Raw genomic sequence first — 19502 nt, 5'->3', positions numbered from 1 at the left:
CGATCTTGGCTCACTGCAACCTCTGCCTCCCGGGTTCAAGTGATTATTCTGCCTCAGCCTCCTGAGTAGCTGGGATTATAGGCATGTGCCACCACGCCCTGCTAATTTTGTATTTTTAGTAGAGATGGGGGTTTCTCCATGTTGGCCAGGCTGGTCTCGAACTCCTGACCTCAGATGATCTGCCCACCTCGGCCTCCCAAAGTGCTGGGATTACAGGCGTGAGCCACTGTGCCAGACCTACAGCAACATCTTTACTGGTGTTTGACCAAACAGCTGGATACTGCGGCCTAGCCATGCTGACACATAAATTAAACCATCACATGGAATGTCCATCAGTGCAAGTTTAGCCTGCAGATAAACCCAAGAACCTTGATGGGCATATCAATGTTGGTGAATCAGAGTAGACTAGGAACCCATCATGCTCAAGGGTGGCTCTAGTCCGTGCTCTGCCACTCCTACATGGGCACCCCTGAGAAAGCATCTGTTTCTCCTGGACTCAGTTTCTTTTTCATTTCACAAGGACCACGTGGCTGTGCCAAGAGTTCTTCCAGCTCTCAGAGCATATGTGTCCTGTCTCAGTTGAAGGAGCAAGTAACAAAAGAGAGGGAAAAGAGATGTGAGAGTCTTTCGTTTGGCCACGTAGAGTCAGTTATATTTTTAATTTATCTTAGGATATTAGTTTAGAAAACATTAAATGTGGCCGGGTGCAGTGGCTCACGCCTGTAATCCCAACATTTTGGGAGGCCGAGGCAGGCAGATCACGAGGTCAGGAGTTTGAGACCAGCCTGGCCAACATGGTGAAACCCTGTCTCTACCAACACAGAAATTAGCCGGGTGTGGTCCCAGCTACTCGGGAGTCTGAGGCAGAAGAATCGCTTAAACCTGGGAGGAGAAGGTTGCAGTGAACTGAGATCGTGCCGCTGCACTCCAGCCTGGGCAACAGAGCGAGACCTAGACTCTGTCTCAAAAAAAAAAAAAAAAAATTAACCAGGTGTGGTGGCGCATGCCTATAATCACAGGTACTCGAGAGGCTGAGGCAGGAGAATTGCTTGAACCTGAGAAGCAAAGGTTGCAGTGAGCCGAGATCATGCCACTACACTCCAGCCCAGGTGACAGAACAAGACTCCATCTCAAAAAAAAAAAAGAAAAGAAAAATGGCCAGGCATAGTGGCTCATGCCAGTAATCCCAACACTTTGTGAAGCTGAGGCGGGAGGATCACCTGAGGTCGGGAGTTCGAGACTAACCTGACCAACATGGCAAAACCCCATCTCTACTAAAAACACAAAAATTAGCTGGGTGTGGTGGTGCGCACCTGTAATCCCAGCTACTCGGGAGGCCAAGGAGGAGAATCACTTGAACCTGGGAGCCAGAGTTTGCAGTGAGCCAAGATTGTGCCATTGCACTCCAGCCTGGGTGACAAGAGCGAGACTCCATCTCAAAAAAAAAAAAAAAAGGAAACATTAAACGTTTTTCTTAAATGCTTACACAGCCCACAAGTGCAGTAGCAAATCAATGCAGACACTATAACATGGTAAGTACAATATACAGGAGGAGTGGCCCCAAGTCAGGATAAATTGCAAATGTCTGTGGCAGAGAGGTGGGCAAAGTAAAACCCATTGACTACTAGCTCCTGTCTTCAGTTGCTACCACACTGATGCAACAAAAACATTACGGAATGTAAACTGAAGTTCTCATATGGCACAAACAGCCGTCTTCTGTGCAAGTACTGCTTTTGTCACACTTACCAAGAGAAAAAAAAATTAAGCCCTAGAGTTCATATAAATACGGCATATTGAGCCAGTAAATACAGTTTACAAGTAATTATAATTTACATGCAGTATCCAGTAGGGATTTACAGTATTATAGAGCTGGGGGTTGGAATCCTGCCAGCTTCACCAACAGGGATAAGACACCACCATCTGCAGCTCTAGACTTAGCAAATCTGTTTACCAGCATGGTCCCGGGACTCCTGGCTTTTGTGCCTGCTGATTTGTTTACATAGCATAGCACTGAAGGAACTTCGTCAAAATCAACAGGCCTCATGTATGGTCTGCCTGTTTTGTGGCCCTAAAACTGCTATTGCCATGTGAGAGAGAAGCCTTATCCTCTCTGTGCTAGTGGGGATTAACAGCATAAACTGAGCAAATGTTGGCCAGGGCAGGTTCAAGGTTAGGACCTACAGTTGGCTCAATCTAACATGTGAAAATACTGTAGAATGCATTCAAATAGTACTTCATACTTGTCAAAACTCAATTTCACAGTCATTGCTCTATCAGCGTCACAACTCTGATACAACACGAGGTATTAGTAGCACCATTTTACAGGTGGTCAAGGACATGAATCAGTAGTGTTCAGTAGTTCTTAGATAAAAACAAAGCTCTTCTTCTATTAAATTGACATAATAATTGCACATATTTATGGGCTATTGTGTGATGTTTTGATGCATGTTTACAATGTGTAATGATCAAGTCAAGGTAATGAGCATATCATCACCTCAAACAATTTTCATTTCTTTGTGTTGGGAACAGTCAAGATATCCTCTTCTAGCTATTTGAAAACAAACGAAAAAAAGATTGTTGGCTATAACCACCCTACAGTGTTATAGAACACTAGAACTTATTCCTCCTGTCTAGCTGTACTTTTGTATCTGGTAACCAACCTCTGGCTATCCACCCCTCGCTGTTACCCTTCTCAACCTCTGGCAACCACTATTCAACTCTCTACTTTTGTGAGATCAGCGATTTTAGCTTCCACATATGAATGAGAGCAGGCAGTATTCTTCCCCACTTCTTCTCACTGCCCCCACTACTCTTCCCAGCCTCTAGAAGCCATTCTTCTACTCTCTACCTCCATGAATACAATTGTTTTAATTTTTAGCGTTCACAAATGAGTGAGAACAGTGTGAAGTTTGTCTTTCCGTGCCTTGTTTATTTCACTTAATATAATGTTCTCTAGACTCATCCATGTTGCCTCGTATGACAGGATTTCGTTCCTTTTTATGCTAAAAAGTATTCTTTTGTGTATATACACCACATTCTTAATTCATTCTTCTGTTGATGGAAAGCTAGGCTGATTTCATGTCTTGGCTGTTGTGAATAGTGCTGCAATGCACATGGGAGGGCAGACAGCTCTTTGACATACTGATTTACTTTCCTTTGGGTTCATACCTAGTAGTAGGATTGCTGGGTCATATGGTAGTTCTAGTTTTAAGGATAAAGCTATTATTGATGATTCTTAATAATAGTCAGGCTTGCTTTGGCTAAAGAATGAATTCTCTCAAGGGTGTCAGTTAAGTCACAAAGAATTAAGAATGATAAAGTTATCAAATGATGATATTTACCATGTTACCAGGTAACAGGGGAAGAATCATTAATGCCAGGAGGCATCCTCAGAACTAGAAGAGTTAATTCAGCAGATCCTTCAGGAATCTGGAGTCATAGCAACCATGACAAGGTTCATGATTGATTGATTGCAAAATGGGCCTAATTCTCCAACCTTTCCTGTACCCAAGCCTCCTGCAACACGACTTTGCAGCTCCTTCCACTGAGGCGAAGCCTGTTTCTCCCCTCTTGAATCCCTGCCCAATACTATTTTCCCACTTCCACTTTGATACAACACCACTCCCAGGAAACCTTTTGCATTCTTATTTCTGTCTCAGCACTTGAGACTCCAACTTGTAACACTAGGAATACAAAAATAAATAAGATAGACTGACAGTCCCTGCTTTTAAGGAAAGCAAATAAATGTTTGTAGAATAAAATGTTAAAAAAAAAAAAAAAGAGTATCATTTCCTGTGTTCTCAGAAACCAAACTAGGATGTAAAGATCTATAACTTCAAATGAAGACATCAGGACCTAAAACTGAGGTGTATAAACTTTCTAAGGTTGTGAAACTTGGATTTTTAAAAATAGGCCTTGTGTTATCCTGTCTTCACATTGCTATAAAGAACTACCTGAGACTGGGTAATTTATGAAGAAAAGAGGTTTCATTGAATCATAGATTCACAGGTTTAACAGGAAGCATGACTGGGAAGCCTCAGGAAACTTACAATCAGGGCAGAAAGCAAAGGTGAAGCCAGGCACATCTTACCGTGATGGAGCGGGAGAGAGACAGAGAGCGAGCGGGGAGGTGCCACACTTTAAAACCAACAGATCTCCTGAGAACTCACTCACTATCACGAGAACAGCACGCAGGAAATCTGTCCCCATGACCCAGTTGCCTCCCACCAAGCCCCTCCTCCAACATGTGAGGATTGCAGTTCAAAATGGGATTTGGGTGGGGACAGAGCCAAATCACATCAGGCTTCCAAAGCAAGGTCAAATAATCTTCACTTGAGTAATCAGATATCATCACTTAATATATCCTTTACCTACTTCTGGACAAAAATGTAGTGTCTTTGCATTGTCCAGAAAACACCCTGGTTCCACTGACCACCTTCTTTTATAATATATCTTTGCCTTCTTTGGCTACGAATATTTAAATCAAATTGGCAAATTATGCCACCGAGGACGCTGAAAAAAATGTAGACAAGGACTCTATTTCACCAGGGCAATGATCCCAGGGGAAGCTTCCAGTTCAGGCAAATTCATGAGCTGGGACTGTCTCCCGGTTATGTTACCTTCAAATCAGAACTGATCCTGTCTTTGTAGCAACATATACATTTATCCTGTCAACCTGGCAAAATTGCTTGAATACCTACTATGTAAAAAGTGTAGGCATCATTGCATTGTACAGCAATACGTGCAGCAATATGAAAGAAACAAATATAGACCAGGCATGGTGGCTCACGCCTGTAATCCCAGCACTTTTCGGAGGCCAAGCGAGCGTATCAGTTGAGGTCAGGAGTTTGAGATTAGCCTGGCCAACATGGCGAAACCCCATTTCTACCAAAAATACCAAAAAAAAATTAGCCCGGTGTGGTGGCACCCGCCTGTAATCCCAGCTACTCAGGAGGCTAAGGCAGGAGAATCACTGGAACCCGGGAGGCAGAGGTTACGGTGAGCTGAGATAGCACCACTGCACTCCAGCTTGGGTGACAGTGTGAGACTCAGTCTCAAAAAAAAAGAAAAGAAAAGAAACAAATATAGAAACACCATCTATCTGGCATAAGCAGGCAAAGAAGTGCACCAAAAAAGATAATTTGTCAAGGAACCGAAGCTTATGACTTTGAGCACCACAATCCAACCAACTCCACATCCACACTGTTACCACCTGGGCCACCATCCCTGGCCTGTAGATCTGTAAAATCTCCCAACCGCTCTCCTCCACCCACACAATCCTTGGGAGGCCAGAGAGGATGTGAGTCAGGTCATGCCAGCCCTCTTAAGTTAAGGCTGTCCAATGGTGCTCCAGTTCTCTCCACGTACAATCTGGCAGGCCAGGGATAAAGCCAAAGCTCCACTACATCCTGCTATGGTATCCTAGCCCCTGGTCATGCCAACGGTGGGCATGAAAAACCAAGTTGCTTCACAACTTATGCAGCCAAAAAGCCCCACAGCTCACTGGTTGGGTTTCTCTCCAAGTTTCCCACTCTGTTCTTGCTAGATTTCTGCTCACTATTCTAGACTGCAATGGGCCATGGAGGACCCACACTCCTGCTCCCATCTCCATGAGTTTACTCCCAGTAAGGGCTCCTCTAGCAGCTTGGGGGTGGGTAAAAATGGGGCCTCTGTGCTTTTACATAGAGCAGTGCTTATCATTTTTTAGCTAAGGCATGTAGAGATTTTGTGATCACCCTGTGTGTCCCTAAATATATCCACGTAAAGCAGAAATCAGAGGCTACCTGACAACTATGGTGGACATTGGAGGCTCTTTCGTGTTTCTTGTCAACAAGTGACATTTCTTCCACCCGTCAGTTACATTGTTGATGATTTTTCTTTTCCACAGGGGCATTCTGTTCGGCTTTGGGGTCAGATTAATCTCTTTTGGCAATTCATGTCTTGCTAAGATTCTTTCCAAGCCAGAGAGCTCAGGATTCTCACCTGGTAATAGAATAAGCATTAATACATTCAATGTTCCTCTCCATCTTTGCATAGCAAGAGTAACAAGGCACTGATTTGAAAACATATATATGCAGCTTGATAATTCCTATTTAGCTTTGTCATTCCTTTATTCCAACAATATTACTGGGCACCATTTAGATGTTAGCCTGGTCCTAGACATCTAGCAGATACATTGTAAGTAAATAAAAGAATGAAAAAGGCCAGGCATGGTGGCTCACGCCTGTAATCCTAGCATTTGGGAGGCTGAAGCGGGCGGATCATGAGGTCAGGAGATCGAGACCATCCTGGCTAACACGGTGAAACTCCGTCTCTACTAAAAATATAAAAAATTAGCCTGGCGTGGTGGCGGGCGCCTGTAGTCCCAGCTACTCAGAAGCTGAGGCAGGAGAATGGCGTGAACCCGGGAGGCAGAGCTTGCAGTGAGCCGAGATCACGCCACTGCACTCCAGCCTGGGCGATACAGCGAGACTCTGTCTCAAAAAAAAAACAAAAAAAAGAATGAACAAGCAAACAAGCAGACAGGCTGGAACCACACAAATAGAGTTGGTTATGTGTGCATTCTCAAACTAAGAGCAAGTTACATACAATTATTATTATTATTGTGATTCTTATTTTCCCTTTAATTGCATACTTAATTGGAGATGCACATTTTGAAGCTTCCCGGAAGAAACAGGGTGAATGTTAACATTATTGTCAGGCCGCATAACTTGGGGCCCCCTTTTACTGGTGATTTTGCCTGAGCAAGGGTTACAACATGGATTGAACTGAAAACAACAGCATGCTCTGTCAGTTAGAATGTGGGAGTGTAACTTACTGTTCTTTTTGATTCCACAAAATTCATTTCTGGCCAGAAATGAACTGTTTGTTCTCGCTCTGTTATAAGTGTGTCTATTTTCAGCTATGTCAGTGGGAAATGCCTTCCTTCTTTTGGGTGTTCCAATAACTGAGACTTGAGGTTTGGATTGTTGCAGCCTGCTGTAGGAACTCTGGATGGCCAGCGGTACAGTTACAACGCATGGTAGAGCCACTTGGAGATGAAGTCAATACCAGAGGGGCTTAGATCCCATGTTATCAGAAATGGAATCGCATCCCTCCCTGGTCAGCCAGCACCTCCATGAGAGCTCCAGGATGGAGTGCAGTGGTGCAATCATACCTCACTCCAGCCTCGACCTCCTGTGCTCCAGCGATCCTCTGACCTCAGCCTCCTCAGCAGCTGGGACTACAGGCATGCACCACCACACCCGGCTAATTTTTGTTATTATTTGCAGAGATGGGGGTCTCATTTTGTTGCCTAGGTTCATCTCATTCCCAGCTTCAAGTGATCCTCCTGCCTCAACCTCCCAAAGTTAACTTTATATTTAAAATACAAAAGAAAAATCTGGGGTTTTTTTTTTTTTTAATTATGGGTGTTTAGTTCTTTTTCTTTCTTTCTTCATGTAATCATTTCTGGGTGACCAATATAGAGTGATATAGGCAAAGCATCCTTCAGGTGAAGAGGAGATTGACAGGAAAAGGAACAAAACCTATTTTTAAGGTCAAAAGAAATTTCTTCTGGAAGGAAGGCCTTCGACCCAGCAGCAGCAAGACAGCAGTCTCCATGTTTAAATTCTTGGTCTGATGGATGAAAGTCAGAGAAACAGGGCCATGTCTTCAGGACGCATATGCAAGGAAATCACTATATGTTTGGAAACGGCATCTTGGCAATGGAGCAAACTTTCAGTGATGAATTCAAGACCTCAAAGGCCAATGTGTTCCCAATGACTGACTGGACTCAGCCTGAGGTCAGGTCCCTGAAGGCACAAACTCACAACTCTGAGAAGTCATTTCTTACCCCTTAATGTCATTCACCTCAGCCGCATGAACCTCCTTAAACTGGCTTCCAACCATAGCAAAGAATCACTGCACCCAAATATCTCTGAAACAAAGGCACCCCGCTGCTGCTTGGCAGTTGCACATGGCAGGAATTACCAGCTGCTAAACGTGTATGGACGTCTATCGCTGTCTACATTGGGAGGCTACGGAGACAAAATGTAAATCAACATAGAATGGGAATGTCTCTAGAAAATCGAAACCCATTTCTCCAACTTCACATAAATAATTACTGCATTTCTCAATGTTAATGTTGCATTTTAATTACAAAAGTAAAAGGTTTCCATTGGAATAATTAAAATGAAACAACTCAGCAAAGTCTACACAGTAAAAAGGGGAAGTTTTGCTTCGTTTTCCTTCTCCAAACTCTATCCTTTCTCTGGAGGTAGCCGCTGCCCTGAATTTCCTAAGTCTCCTTCAAAACTCTTTTCTGTGCATTTATAGACACACATATATATATGTAGAAATGTAGAGTTTTCTTTTGGCTTACATGGATCCATACTGTGTGTCTTCCTTTGCAGCTTCTTACAACTCTAGAATATGTACTGGAGATATGTTAATGTCAACCTTCTTTTTAACAGTATTCCACTGTGTGGATATATGCCTTCATTTAATTATTCAGCTACTGAATGTCATAGGTTGTTTACATTTTTGACTATTATAGACAATGTTTCAGTGCACGGCCATGTTTATCTATTTTTGTGCTCAGGTACAAGTTATTTCTATAGGATAATAACTAGAAGCGGAATTGCTAAGTTGAAGGACATGTACATGTAACAGGATGTGAAAATATACCTTTTTCTGTTGGGTCTGTTTTCTCCAAGGCCCTAAAGTCTGCGAAAACTTGAGTAGGTGCCAGACACCTATTCATGCACAAGATATCTATCCATATGTGAAAAAACGGAGCATTCGTTCAGGATTCCTTAAGGCACTTGAGGATTTCTTTAGGCACAGAGTTGGGGCAGTGCTGCGTACTATGTCATTCCCCTTCCCCCTCCTGGCTTTAAGGGGACTTTAGAGAAGTACCTGGGGAATGGGACTATGTCTCCTAACACTGGTGCGTCAGTCTCCTAGGGCTGTCCTAACAGTACCACAAAGGGGGTCGCTTAAAACAACAAATTCATTGTTTCACAATTCAGGAGGCTGGAAGTCAGAAATCAAGGTGGCAGCAAGGCCATGCTGAAGCCTTGAGGGGAGAATCTGTCTTTGTCTCTTCCTAGTTTCTGGAGTTTGCCTGCAATCCTTGGTATTCCTGGACTGTGGATGTATCACGCCCATCTCTGTCTCTACTGTCACAAGAGATGTCTCTTTCTTCTTATAAGGACACCGGTCATACTGGATGAAGAACCCTCTCTATACTTATTATGACCTCATCTAAGTCTAATTACTTCTGCACCCTGTAAAGACCCTATTTCCAAATCTAGTCACATTCTGGGCTGCTGGGAGTTAGGACTTCAATGTGTCTTGTTGAGAGACAATATATGTTGTCGAGGGACATCTATGTATTTTGTTGAGCCCATAACACCTGGAAACATAGTGGTGAATGGCTGGGATCACAGCTGCCTGTGGTCACAGAGAAAAGAGGGCAGTGTTGGAAGCCAACTGTGCTTTCATTAACCGGGTGAAGGTATGGGGAGCAAGGGCACAGATTTTCTACGAGCTAAATGTAAACCCCAGCCAGGCTTGGTGGCTCGTGCCTGGAATCCCAGCACTTTGGGAAGCCGAGGTGGGTGGATCACTTGAGGTCAGGAGTTTGAGACCAACCTGGCCAACATGGCAAAACCCTGTCTCTACTAAAATTCAAAAATTAGCCAGGTGTGGTGGCACATGCCTATAATCCCAGCTACTCGGGAGGCTGAGGCAGGAGAATCGCTTGAACCCCGGAGGCAGAAGTTGCAGTCAGCCGAGATCACACCACTGCACTCCAGCCTGGGCAACAGAGTGAGACTCTGTTTCAAAACTAAAGAAACTAACTAACTAACTAACTAACTAACTAAATAAATAAATAAATAAAAATGTAAACCCCTTAGAAAATACAGTTGACCCTTGAATAACGTGGAGGTTAGGGGCTCTGACCCCTGCCCAGTTGAAAATAAGCATATAAGTTTCTTTTGTTAAAGAGTCTTGGCTGGACTCGGTGGCTCACGCCTGTAATCCCAGCACTTTGGGAGGCCGAGGCGGGTGGATCACAAGGTCAAGAGATTGAGACCATTTGGCCTACATGGTGAAACCCCGTCTTTACTAAAAATACAAAAATTAGCTGAGAGTGGTGGCACATGCCTGTAATCCCAGCCACTCGGGAGGCTGAGACAGAGAATTGCTTGAACGCGGGAGGTGGAGGTTGCAGTGAGCCGAGATTGCGCCATTGCACTCCAGCCTGGGCAACAAGAGCAAAACTCCATCGCAAAAAAAAAAAAAAAAAAAAAAAAAAAAAAAGTCTTGCTATGTTGCCCGGGCTGGTCTCGAACTCCTGGACTCAAGCGATCCTCCTGCCACAGCCTTCCGAGTCTTTGAGCGTGGTAGTCTAGCACCTGTACCATGCCACCACATCCAGCTACTTTTTTGACTTTTGATTCACTCAAAACTTTTACTAATAGCCTACTGTTGACCAGAAGCCTTACTGTTAACATAAACAGTTGATTAACACATATTGTAAATGTTATATGCATTATACATCACACTCTTAAAGTAAGCAAAAAAATGTTATTAAGAAAATCATGGCCAGGCGCAATGGCTCATGCCTGTAATCCCAGCACTTTGGGAGGCCGAGGCGGGTGGATTGCTTGAGGTCAGGAGTTCAAGACCAGCCTGACCAACATGGTGAAACCCCATCTCTACTAAAAATACAAAAATTAGCTGGGCATGGTAGCGGGTGCCTGTAATCCCAGCTACTTGGGAGGCTGAGACAGAGAATCACTTGAAATCGGGAGGTGGAGGTTGCAGTGAGTCAAGATAGCACCACTGCACTCCAGCCTGGGAGACACAGCAAGACTCTGTCTCAAAAAAAAAAAAAAAAAAAAAAAAAAAAGAAAATAATAAGGAAAAGAAATACATTGACACCACTGTATTTATCAATACTACAAGCTTACACCATCTGTTTACAAGAAAAATTGTCTGTCTGAAGTGGCAGGCAACTATTCAATATACAGTACATATCAAGCAACTCAACTTTTTCTTACAACATCCTGACTTTTTGCTGCTTCTTGGGGGTACTTCCAGCATCACTAATGGCACTCTGTGTGGGTCCCATGGTGTTATTCAAGTTTTATGGTATTGCACTAAACACAAAAAAATGCATGAGAACTGTGAAATCACTTTACTGTGATATGTAATTTACTAGAGAGATGAGTTGCTCACACAGAGATGACTGACATCACATGGCATTTTAAGTGGCTATTCACACCACTTGAGCTCACAGCAAGAGCAACGGGAGGTGGCTATGAAATTACTACAGCACTACGGTATTGCTACAGTTACTTTTCTACAGTTAGGATTTAATACTGCATCTTTTTTTTTTCTTTTTTTTGAGGTGGAGTTTTGCTCTTGTTGCCCAAGCTAGAGTACAATGGCATGATCTCAGCTCACTGCAGTATCTGCCTCCCGTGTTCGAGAGAGTCTCCTGCCTCAGCCTCCTGAGTAGCTGGGATTATGGGTGTCAACCACCATGCCTGGCTACTTTTTGTATTTTTAGTAGAGACTGGGTTTCAACATGTTGGCCAGGCTGGTCTTGAACTACTGCCCTCAGGTGATCTACCCCCTTGGACTCCCAAAGTGCTGGGATTACAGGCATGAACCACTGCACCTGGCCTAATACTGCATCTTTATTCTCATTTACATTTCCCTTGACTGTGAATGACACCAAATACAGTCTGTAAGTGCTTGTGTAAGTTTTTATAAATTTTAACTTTTCCTAATAGGTTTGAGTACATTTTATGGTAGTAAATGATAAAGTAGACTAGTATCTACATATATTCTATGCAGTCACGACATTCCTTTTTCTCTTTTTTTTTTTTTTTGAGTCTCACTCTGTTGCCCAGGCTGGAGTGCAGTGACACAATCTCAGCTCGCTGCAAACTCCACCTCCCAAGTTCAAGCAATTCTCCTACCTCAGCCTCCCAAGTAGCTGGGATTACAGGCGTGTACCACCACACCCGCCTAATTTTGTGTTTTTAGTAAAGAGAGGGTTTCACCATGTTAGTCAGACTGGTCTCGAACTCCTTACCTCAAATGATCCACCCGCCTCAGCCTCCCAAAGTGCTGGAATTACAGGCATGAGCCACCGCGCCCACCACCCTAATTTTTTCTTAATTTTTTGTTATTTCTGGACTATATGATTGGTCTACAAATTTTTTCAAATTATGGCAAATCTTCAAAAAAATTTCCAATATATTTATTGAAAAAAATCCACCTATTGTTGTGGGATCAGGAGGACCAGAGAGAGACCTTGGGGTGTATACAGAAGGATATCTTTATTATCGAGTGCACTTAGACCCAGCAGATTTAACGTCCAAAGACTAGGCGCGGAACAAAGACAGTACTTGACTTTTACACTTCATAAAAGGGGGTGGGCTAGCTTGAAGCAAGCTTACAGTGGTGTGAAAGCAGGGATACAGAGGCAGGATAAAGACAGTTAATTAAGCTGGAACAGGTTCATAACTCAGGATTACACATGACCGTTGCCAAGCAACCCAATGTCTATTATCTAGATTTTGCCTAGGCATGGGCTTACCCTATAACCTTCATCATGGCGCCCAGGTGGCCACAACTTAGGCCTGTTTAGAGGCTCATGACCTTCACTCTACTGCTTAGACAAAACAGAATTACTTTAAGTTACTATTTACAGAGAACAGGAATCTATAAACTTATTCCATAAAACAAAGGAAAATTTGTTTTTCTTCTCCCTGGGTTGAGGGAGTGCTGGGCGAGTTTCCAGAGCGCATTAGATAGTATTATTAAAACTTTTTCTGGGTCTGGGCTGTGCCTGTTGCTGCCTTTGGGAAAAGTCAGCCTAATCCAGGAAAGTTTATTTCTTTTTTTTGTTGATTTTATTTTTCTTTAATCTCCTGCCACACCATAAGTGGACCTGCACAGTTCAGATGAGCTGTTCAAGGGTCAGCTGTAGTCGTTTGGCGCCTGCTTGAATAGGAGGATCTCAGGAGGGTTTCCGTCAAAAGATGATGCAATTTCCGTTGAAATAGGATGGAAGTGAATCTTACAAAAGCTGGGGAAGGCAGTGCTATGGTCTGAATGTTCATGCCCCTCAAAATTCATATGTTAAATCCTAACCTCCAAGGTGATGGTATTACATGGTGTGTAGGCCTTTAAGAGGTGATCAGGTCATGGGGGCGGTGCCTTATAAACTAGGCCTGAGAGAGATACCCACCCCAACCCCTTCCACTACATGAAGACGCAGCAAGAAGGTGCCATCTATGAACCAGAAAGTTGTCTCCAAACATGGTATCTGCCTTGATTTTAGACTTCCCAGCCACCAGAACTATGAGAAATAAATTTTTCTGTTTATAAGCTACCCAGTCTATAGTATTTGTTATTTTTGTTTTTTTTTTTTTTGAGCGGAGTCTCGCTCTTGTCGCCCAGGCTGGAGTGCAATGGCACGATCTCGGCTCACTGCAACCTCCACTTCCAAGGTTCAAGCGATTCTCCTGCCTCAGCCTCCCGAGTAGTTGGGATTACAGGCAGCCATCACCACGTCCGACTGCTTTTTGTATTTTTAATTGAGATGGGGTTTCACCATGTTGGCCAGGCTGGTGTTGAACTCCTGATCTCAGGTGATCTGCCCATCTTGGCCTGCCATAGTGCTGGGATTACAGGTGTGAGCTACGGCTCCTGGCTTCGGAATTGCATCTTAATCTCTGTGGCAGCTGCTATTTTGTTTTCTAAGTTCATGAGCACAGGTGGCTGCCTCTACCTTTGTCTTCCACTTAAGCAGGAGCAATTTAGGAAGCAGACTCCACCCAATGCTGCAAATTGACCCCATTATCAATGACCCTGACAGAATTTCAGGAGTGGCAGGCCACTCCAAACTGCACAAAGTACAGGTTGCTTATAATCCCCAGGAGAAAAGAGAATATCCAGCTTCTTCGTGGTGCAATCATGGCCATAGGAGGAAGGACTAGCAGGAAACAGAGCAAAGGAACAAAGTTCAAAGCCTGCCCTCTTTCCACTTGGAAGTTCTCTCCCTAATCTTAAAATCAAATATAAAGCTTAAATTGTAAATTGAGCAGCATTTCCCTCTCAGTACCCTTTCCATTTTCCCACAGGTAAGCTTTGCCTAAAGAAGAGGGTCAGGCCTGGCCGTGCGCAGTGGCTCACGCCTGTAATCCCAGCACTTTGGGAGGCTGAGGCAGGCAGATCACGAGGTCAGGAGATCGAGACCATCCTGGCTAACACAGTGAAAACCCGTCTCTACTAAATATACCAAAAAAAAAAAAAAAAAAACTAGCTGTAGTCCCAGCTACTCAGGTGCCTGAGGCAGGAGAACGGCATGAACCCAGGAAGCAGAGCTTGCAGTAAGCCAAGATTGCGCCACTGCACTCCAGCCTGTGTGACAGAGACAGACTGTCTCAAAAAAAAAAAAAAAAAAAGAAGAGGGTCAGGCCTAACTTGGCTTACAAAAGACTATGAAAAAGGAACATGAAGAAGCAATGGATAATCAGCACGTGAGTACATTCCGGAATAAGCTCGGAAGCCCATGGATGGGGACATGTGTCTAGAGGACCAATCACCCCAACAATGTAAAGAACAAGTTCTGGCCGGGTGCAGGGGATCCCCCCTTGAATTCCAGCACTTTGAAGGCAAAGGCAGGCGGATCACTTGAGCTTGGGAGTTTGAGACCAGCCCGGGCAACATGGCGGTGTGGGGGGCTGGGGGCATCTCTACAAAAATTTAAAAATTAGACATTGTGGTGGCAATGCACCTGTAGTCCCAGCTACTGGGGAGGTCGAGGTGGAGGATCACATGAGCCCAGGAGTTTGAAGCTGTGGTGAGCCATGATTATTGCACTCCTGCACTCCAGCCTGGGGGATAAAGCGAGAGCCCCATCTCAAAAAATAATAAAAAGAAACTAAGTAAAATAAAGAGTAAAAGTTCTTGCTTACGGCTTAAAGTAGAGGCAGTTTGTATCAAGATAAAGTGTATGCTTACTGAAAAGAACTCATGCCCACCCTCCACCCACATACATTTTTTCTTGTCCTCTTCACTCCTGTATGAATAAAGCGTCTCCATTAGGTGATTAGGCAGCAGCTTGTGGATGTTAGACAGCATGTCAAACGTGTGACACAAAACTTCTGGCTGGGCATAGTTTTTCGGCTTCTTACACTCGTCAAGGAGTGAAAATTTCATCATGCTGGAGCTGCTGCTGGCTGTTCTCATGATACCGGTTGCATCAAAGAGAACAAACTGAGAACATGAGGAGTGGAGGGATGTGCAATTGTTCTCCTGGCAAGCTTTCCTCCATCTCAAAGATGCTTTGAGATCTCTTACTGCCTGGCATTCTGAGAGTCACAATGGCCCAGGCATTGGTCCGGAACCCTGAGTGCTCATCCTACGTTTTCAAAGCAGAGAAAACCAGCCCATTGAAAATATCCTGCCAAGCCATTCAGGGATTTTTGGCAGAAACTCCAGTCTTGTGTCTGGACATGGACCATTTCTGGGGAAAACTGAGAGCTTTGCTAAAAGGAAGAGAGGAAAGTGGGGGCACGCATATCCGGTGATATTTTCCCATTTGGTACTTTGTAGAAGCCTTGCTCCCAGTATGTACCTAATTAAGGCTCCACAGACCTACCAGGCCCCAAGAAAGAGTGGTTACATCAGTGCAGTCCTCAGCATAACCGAGGAAAGAGCTTCATCGTCCAAAACTGAGCAAATGCCCAGATTAACACAGGTAAGAAGCCAAACTGCTTCTTATGTTCTTATCCAAACTAATACCAAGAAAACAAAGTAAACAAATGCTCAACTGGAGCTTTCCCGGTAAGAAGCCATTCTTCATTGTAGACCAAAATGCACAGAACAATAGAAGTATTAAATAATCTTAAATCACCACACCTGATAGCACAGCCCAGCGCAAGATAGAAGCTGCTAAGAACTACTATCAGATTTAGAACAAAAATGCAAATAATAGAGTTTGTTACAGCTACCTTTAGATTTCAGCATGCTTTACCAGGAGCCAGGTTCCCCATAATTGTTCTACTCTTCATGAACCAGCTGGAGAAGCACACTGCAGGCTGGTGAGAAGCAGAGAAGGCGTGTGAGCCTAGCATGCTATGGCAAATCTGGGAGCTTGGACCAGCTTTTCACCAACCTTAAAAACATTTGGCCAAGACTATTAAAGCATCATTATTATACCATATGACACATTAGTGGCCAGAGCGGCAAATATAAAATTCCATTCGTATATGCATACATATAGATCTATAGATGTGTTTTTTTTTTTTTTTTTGAGATGGAGTTTTGCTCTTATTGCCCAGGCAGGAGTGTAATGGCGTGATCTCGGCTCACCGCAACCTCTGCCTCCCAGGTTCAAGCAATTCTCCTGCATCGACCTCCCGAGTAGCTGGGATTACAGGCATGCGCCACCACGCCCAGCTAATTTTGTATTTTTAGTAGAGATGGAGTTTCTCCATGTTGGTCAGGCTGGTCTTGAACTCCCGACCTCAGGTGAGCCGCCCACCTTGGCCTCCCAAAGTGCTGGGTTATAGGCCTGAGCCACCTCACCCGGCTTTCTTTTCTTTCTTTTTTCCCTTCCCCTCCCGTCTCCTCCCCCTTCCCTCCCTTCCCTTTCTTTCTCTTTCTTTTTGAGACCAAATTTTGCCCTCTGTGGCCATGCTGCAGTGCAGTGGTGTGGTCACAGCTCACTGTAGCCTCGACCTCCTGGGCTCAAGCAATCCTCCCACCTCAGCCTCACAAGTAGCTGAGTCTATAGGTGTGCACCACTACGCCCAGCTAATTTTTGTTATTTTTATTTTGTAGAGATAGGATCTCTCTATGTTGCCCTGGCTGGTCTCAAACTCCTGACCTCAAGCAATCCTCTTGCCTCAGCCTCCCAGAGTGCTGTGATTACAGGCACAAGCCACTATGTCTGGCCTATTCCATCTCTTAACTTTTAACTTGCAAACTCAAAAAGTCGAATTTAAAAAAAAAAAATACTTTAAATGCAAGTACATATTTAAAATATGTTATATAACTAGCAAGAACCAGTTGAATTCAATGTGATTCTCATGATTTTACAGGTGTTTTTGGTGGGGAGAAGTGGGGTAGAATATTCTGGCAGCCGGAAGACATATCCCCCCGGCTTCTTTCTTCCAAGCAAAGTTGAGTGCATTCCTCTAAATCTTCATTTATATAAATAGCGAACAACAAACCATGTTTTAAGTAATTCAACATGCCAAGGAAGTGATCTACTAAAATGTAATTCTTTACACTTCATGTAAATTGACTCATACGTTCTTAGTCGATGCTCTCAATGACTATTCCATTGCAACTGATGGAATGTTTATAGTTATCTGATGCATGCTGACCTTGGTTGAAATCTGAAGTAGGTCACAATTATTAAATTTTGTTTTTAAATAAACTATCAGATGGATATATACTTTTTACACATATATATATTTACAATGAATAACACTTCTAGGAATCAATCTCATTCATTTTCTCTAATTACGGTGTGATTAAAGAACACTGTTTAGGAGAGACGTGTCATGAATGACGCCTGGCAAATATTCTGCTGCTAATCAGCTGTGTGATCTTGATCTGCGCCAACCAGGCCTCAGCCCATGGTACTAATATTCCTGGATGGAACAAATGCTTTCATTTTGTATTTTGTTTTGTATTCCTCTTACTTCCAATTCTATTATTCAGTAGCTAATATATTTACCTTTTCAAAACTGGACTTTTAACATATTATTATTTTCTCCCAAGTCTTTTGTTGTTGTGATGAGAGCTGCTATGCCGGGCCAGCAGCCCACAGAGGTGCTAGCAGTGTGTTATTAACGAAATTGGTCCCGCGGCGCAGCAGCTGCATGCCTCTGGGTTGTTTTTCTAGTTAGGCTGATCTTTTATTCATGACTTTCAGGTAAACGCAATTCCTTTTTCTGTTCCTAAGAGGGTTTCTGTGTCTCCTGAATACCTTCTTCTTCCCCCCTGCCATGGTGGGTGTGACAAGATCAGCTGGCTTCCAGAAGGCAAGGTGTTCGGTAATGTTCAAAGAGAGAAGATTATCTCCAAGTTTTTTAAGGAAAGCATTCTAAAGAAAGTGTTCCATTCACAACAAATGAGGTGGGAGGGGTCTGACGACCAGAAAGGGACTTCAAGTTACACCTTTCCTGGCACCAGAAAGTAAGTTCTGATACTGAAACGTTAACCAAAATTTAAAGTGAATTTGTGATATAAGGCTAGGAAAATAGAGTTACAGAGTATAGGTATCTGAAAAATAGAAAGGCTTATGAAGCAATTCAAATTGCAGAAATCAAGTCTTAAATCAAAACAAAGGAGAAAATATATGATTGAGAATTTATTCAGAAGCACTAGCTGCAACATATGCAGATGTGAAATTCAGTGATTGATGTGTTTATTTTGCTTCCTTTTGGAAATATGTTCATATACATCACTATCATACGTTCTAGGAATAAATAGTTTTTAAACAATATTTCTTAACTATTTGCAACAAAACACTGGCCTCCCAAATAGTACATTGCTATGGGAGCAGAGTGGTAAAGGTTAATTTTTAAAACTTCAAATTAGAAATATTTGCATAGATATTTCTTAAAAAGGAATTATACAAACACAAGAAGGTATATTTAAGATGAATGCTCATAGAATCGAGTTCTAAATCAGGATAAATTAGCCACTACTGAAAGACAAAGCAGTTGCTCAAAAAGCAAAAACAAAAAAAAGACTAGATTGCTAAACTGTATGCTAAACACAAATTGCTCATAATTGAAATGGAATGTTTCCCATTGACTTAGCATCTTATTTGAGAACAAAACTGCATATTATTAATTAGAAACTATTGTCCTAACTTTCAGAAAATGTTACATAATATATTGAACAAGATTCTGCTGTAGGCTGGGCACAGTGGCTCACAGCTGTCATCCTAGCACTTTGAGAGGCCGACACGGGTGGACCACCTGAGGTCAGGAGTTTGAGACCAGCCTGACCAATATGGTGAAACCCCGTCTCTACCATAAATATAAAAAAATTAGCCAGGCGTGGTGGCATGCGCCTGTAGTCCCAGCAACTTGGGAGGCTGAGACAGGAGAATTACTTGAACCCGGGAGGCGGAGGTTGCAGTGAGCTGAGATTGCGCCATTGCACTCCACCCTGGGCAACAGAGTGGGACTCTGTCTCAAAAAGGAAAAAAAAAAAAAAAAGACGCTGCTGTACATGACCAGCCATGACCTTGGCATTTCTAAAGGGAACAGCAAAGGAAGATGAGGACAAATGCATGGGTAATATCCAAAGGTGAAAGATACTGAAGGAGGTAGACTGAAATCGAAGCCTTTTCCCTCCAGAATAATTAGAATCTAAGTAATGTTGCTACTGACATATCTTTGCGTAATTCAGGACAATGAAAAGCAATGTTATCTCAAGGTGCTTTCCGAAGTAGTTACGTGGTA

General features: G+C 43.2%; 1 protein-coding gene across 1 annotated transcript in view; it reads right to left on the bottom strand.

Moving 5' to 3' along the window:
- The window catches only part of LOC103222260 (testis expressed protein 56), a 39487-nt gene extending 24021 nt beyond the window's left edge, over window positions 1-15466 (bottom strand). The window contains exons 1-2 of the mRNA XM_007973810.3: window positions 15069-15466; window positions 5784-5982 (exon numbers count right to left, since the gene is read on the bottom strand). Coding sequence (XP_007972001.3) covers window positions 5784-5982; window positions 15069-15261 — 392 coding nt within the window. The 5' untranslated portion in view covers window positions 15262-15466. The remainder of the gene's footprint in view (window positions 1-5783; window positions 5983-15068) is intronic.
- Window positions 15467-19502: the final 4036 nt, after the last annotated feature.

The sequence above is a fragment of the Chlorocebus sabaeus genome, chromosome 17 (genome assembly GCF_047675955.1).
Source record: "Chlorocebus sabaeus isolate Y175 chromosome 17, mChlSab1.0.hap1, whole genome shotgun sequence".
Taxonomy (NCBI): Eukaryota; Metazoa; Chordata; class Mammalia; order Primates; family Cercopithecidae; genus Chlorocebus; species Chlorocebus sabaeus.
The sequence above is the reverse complement of the archived record's forward strand: the minus strand, read 5'-3'. Positions and strand labels throughout refer to the sequence as shown.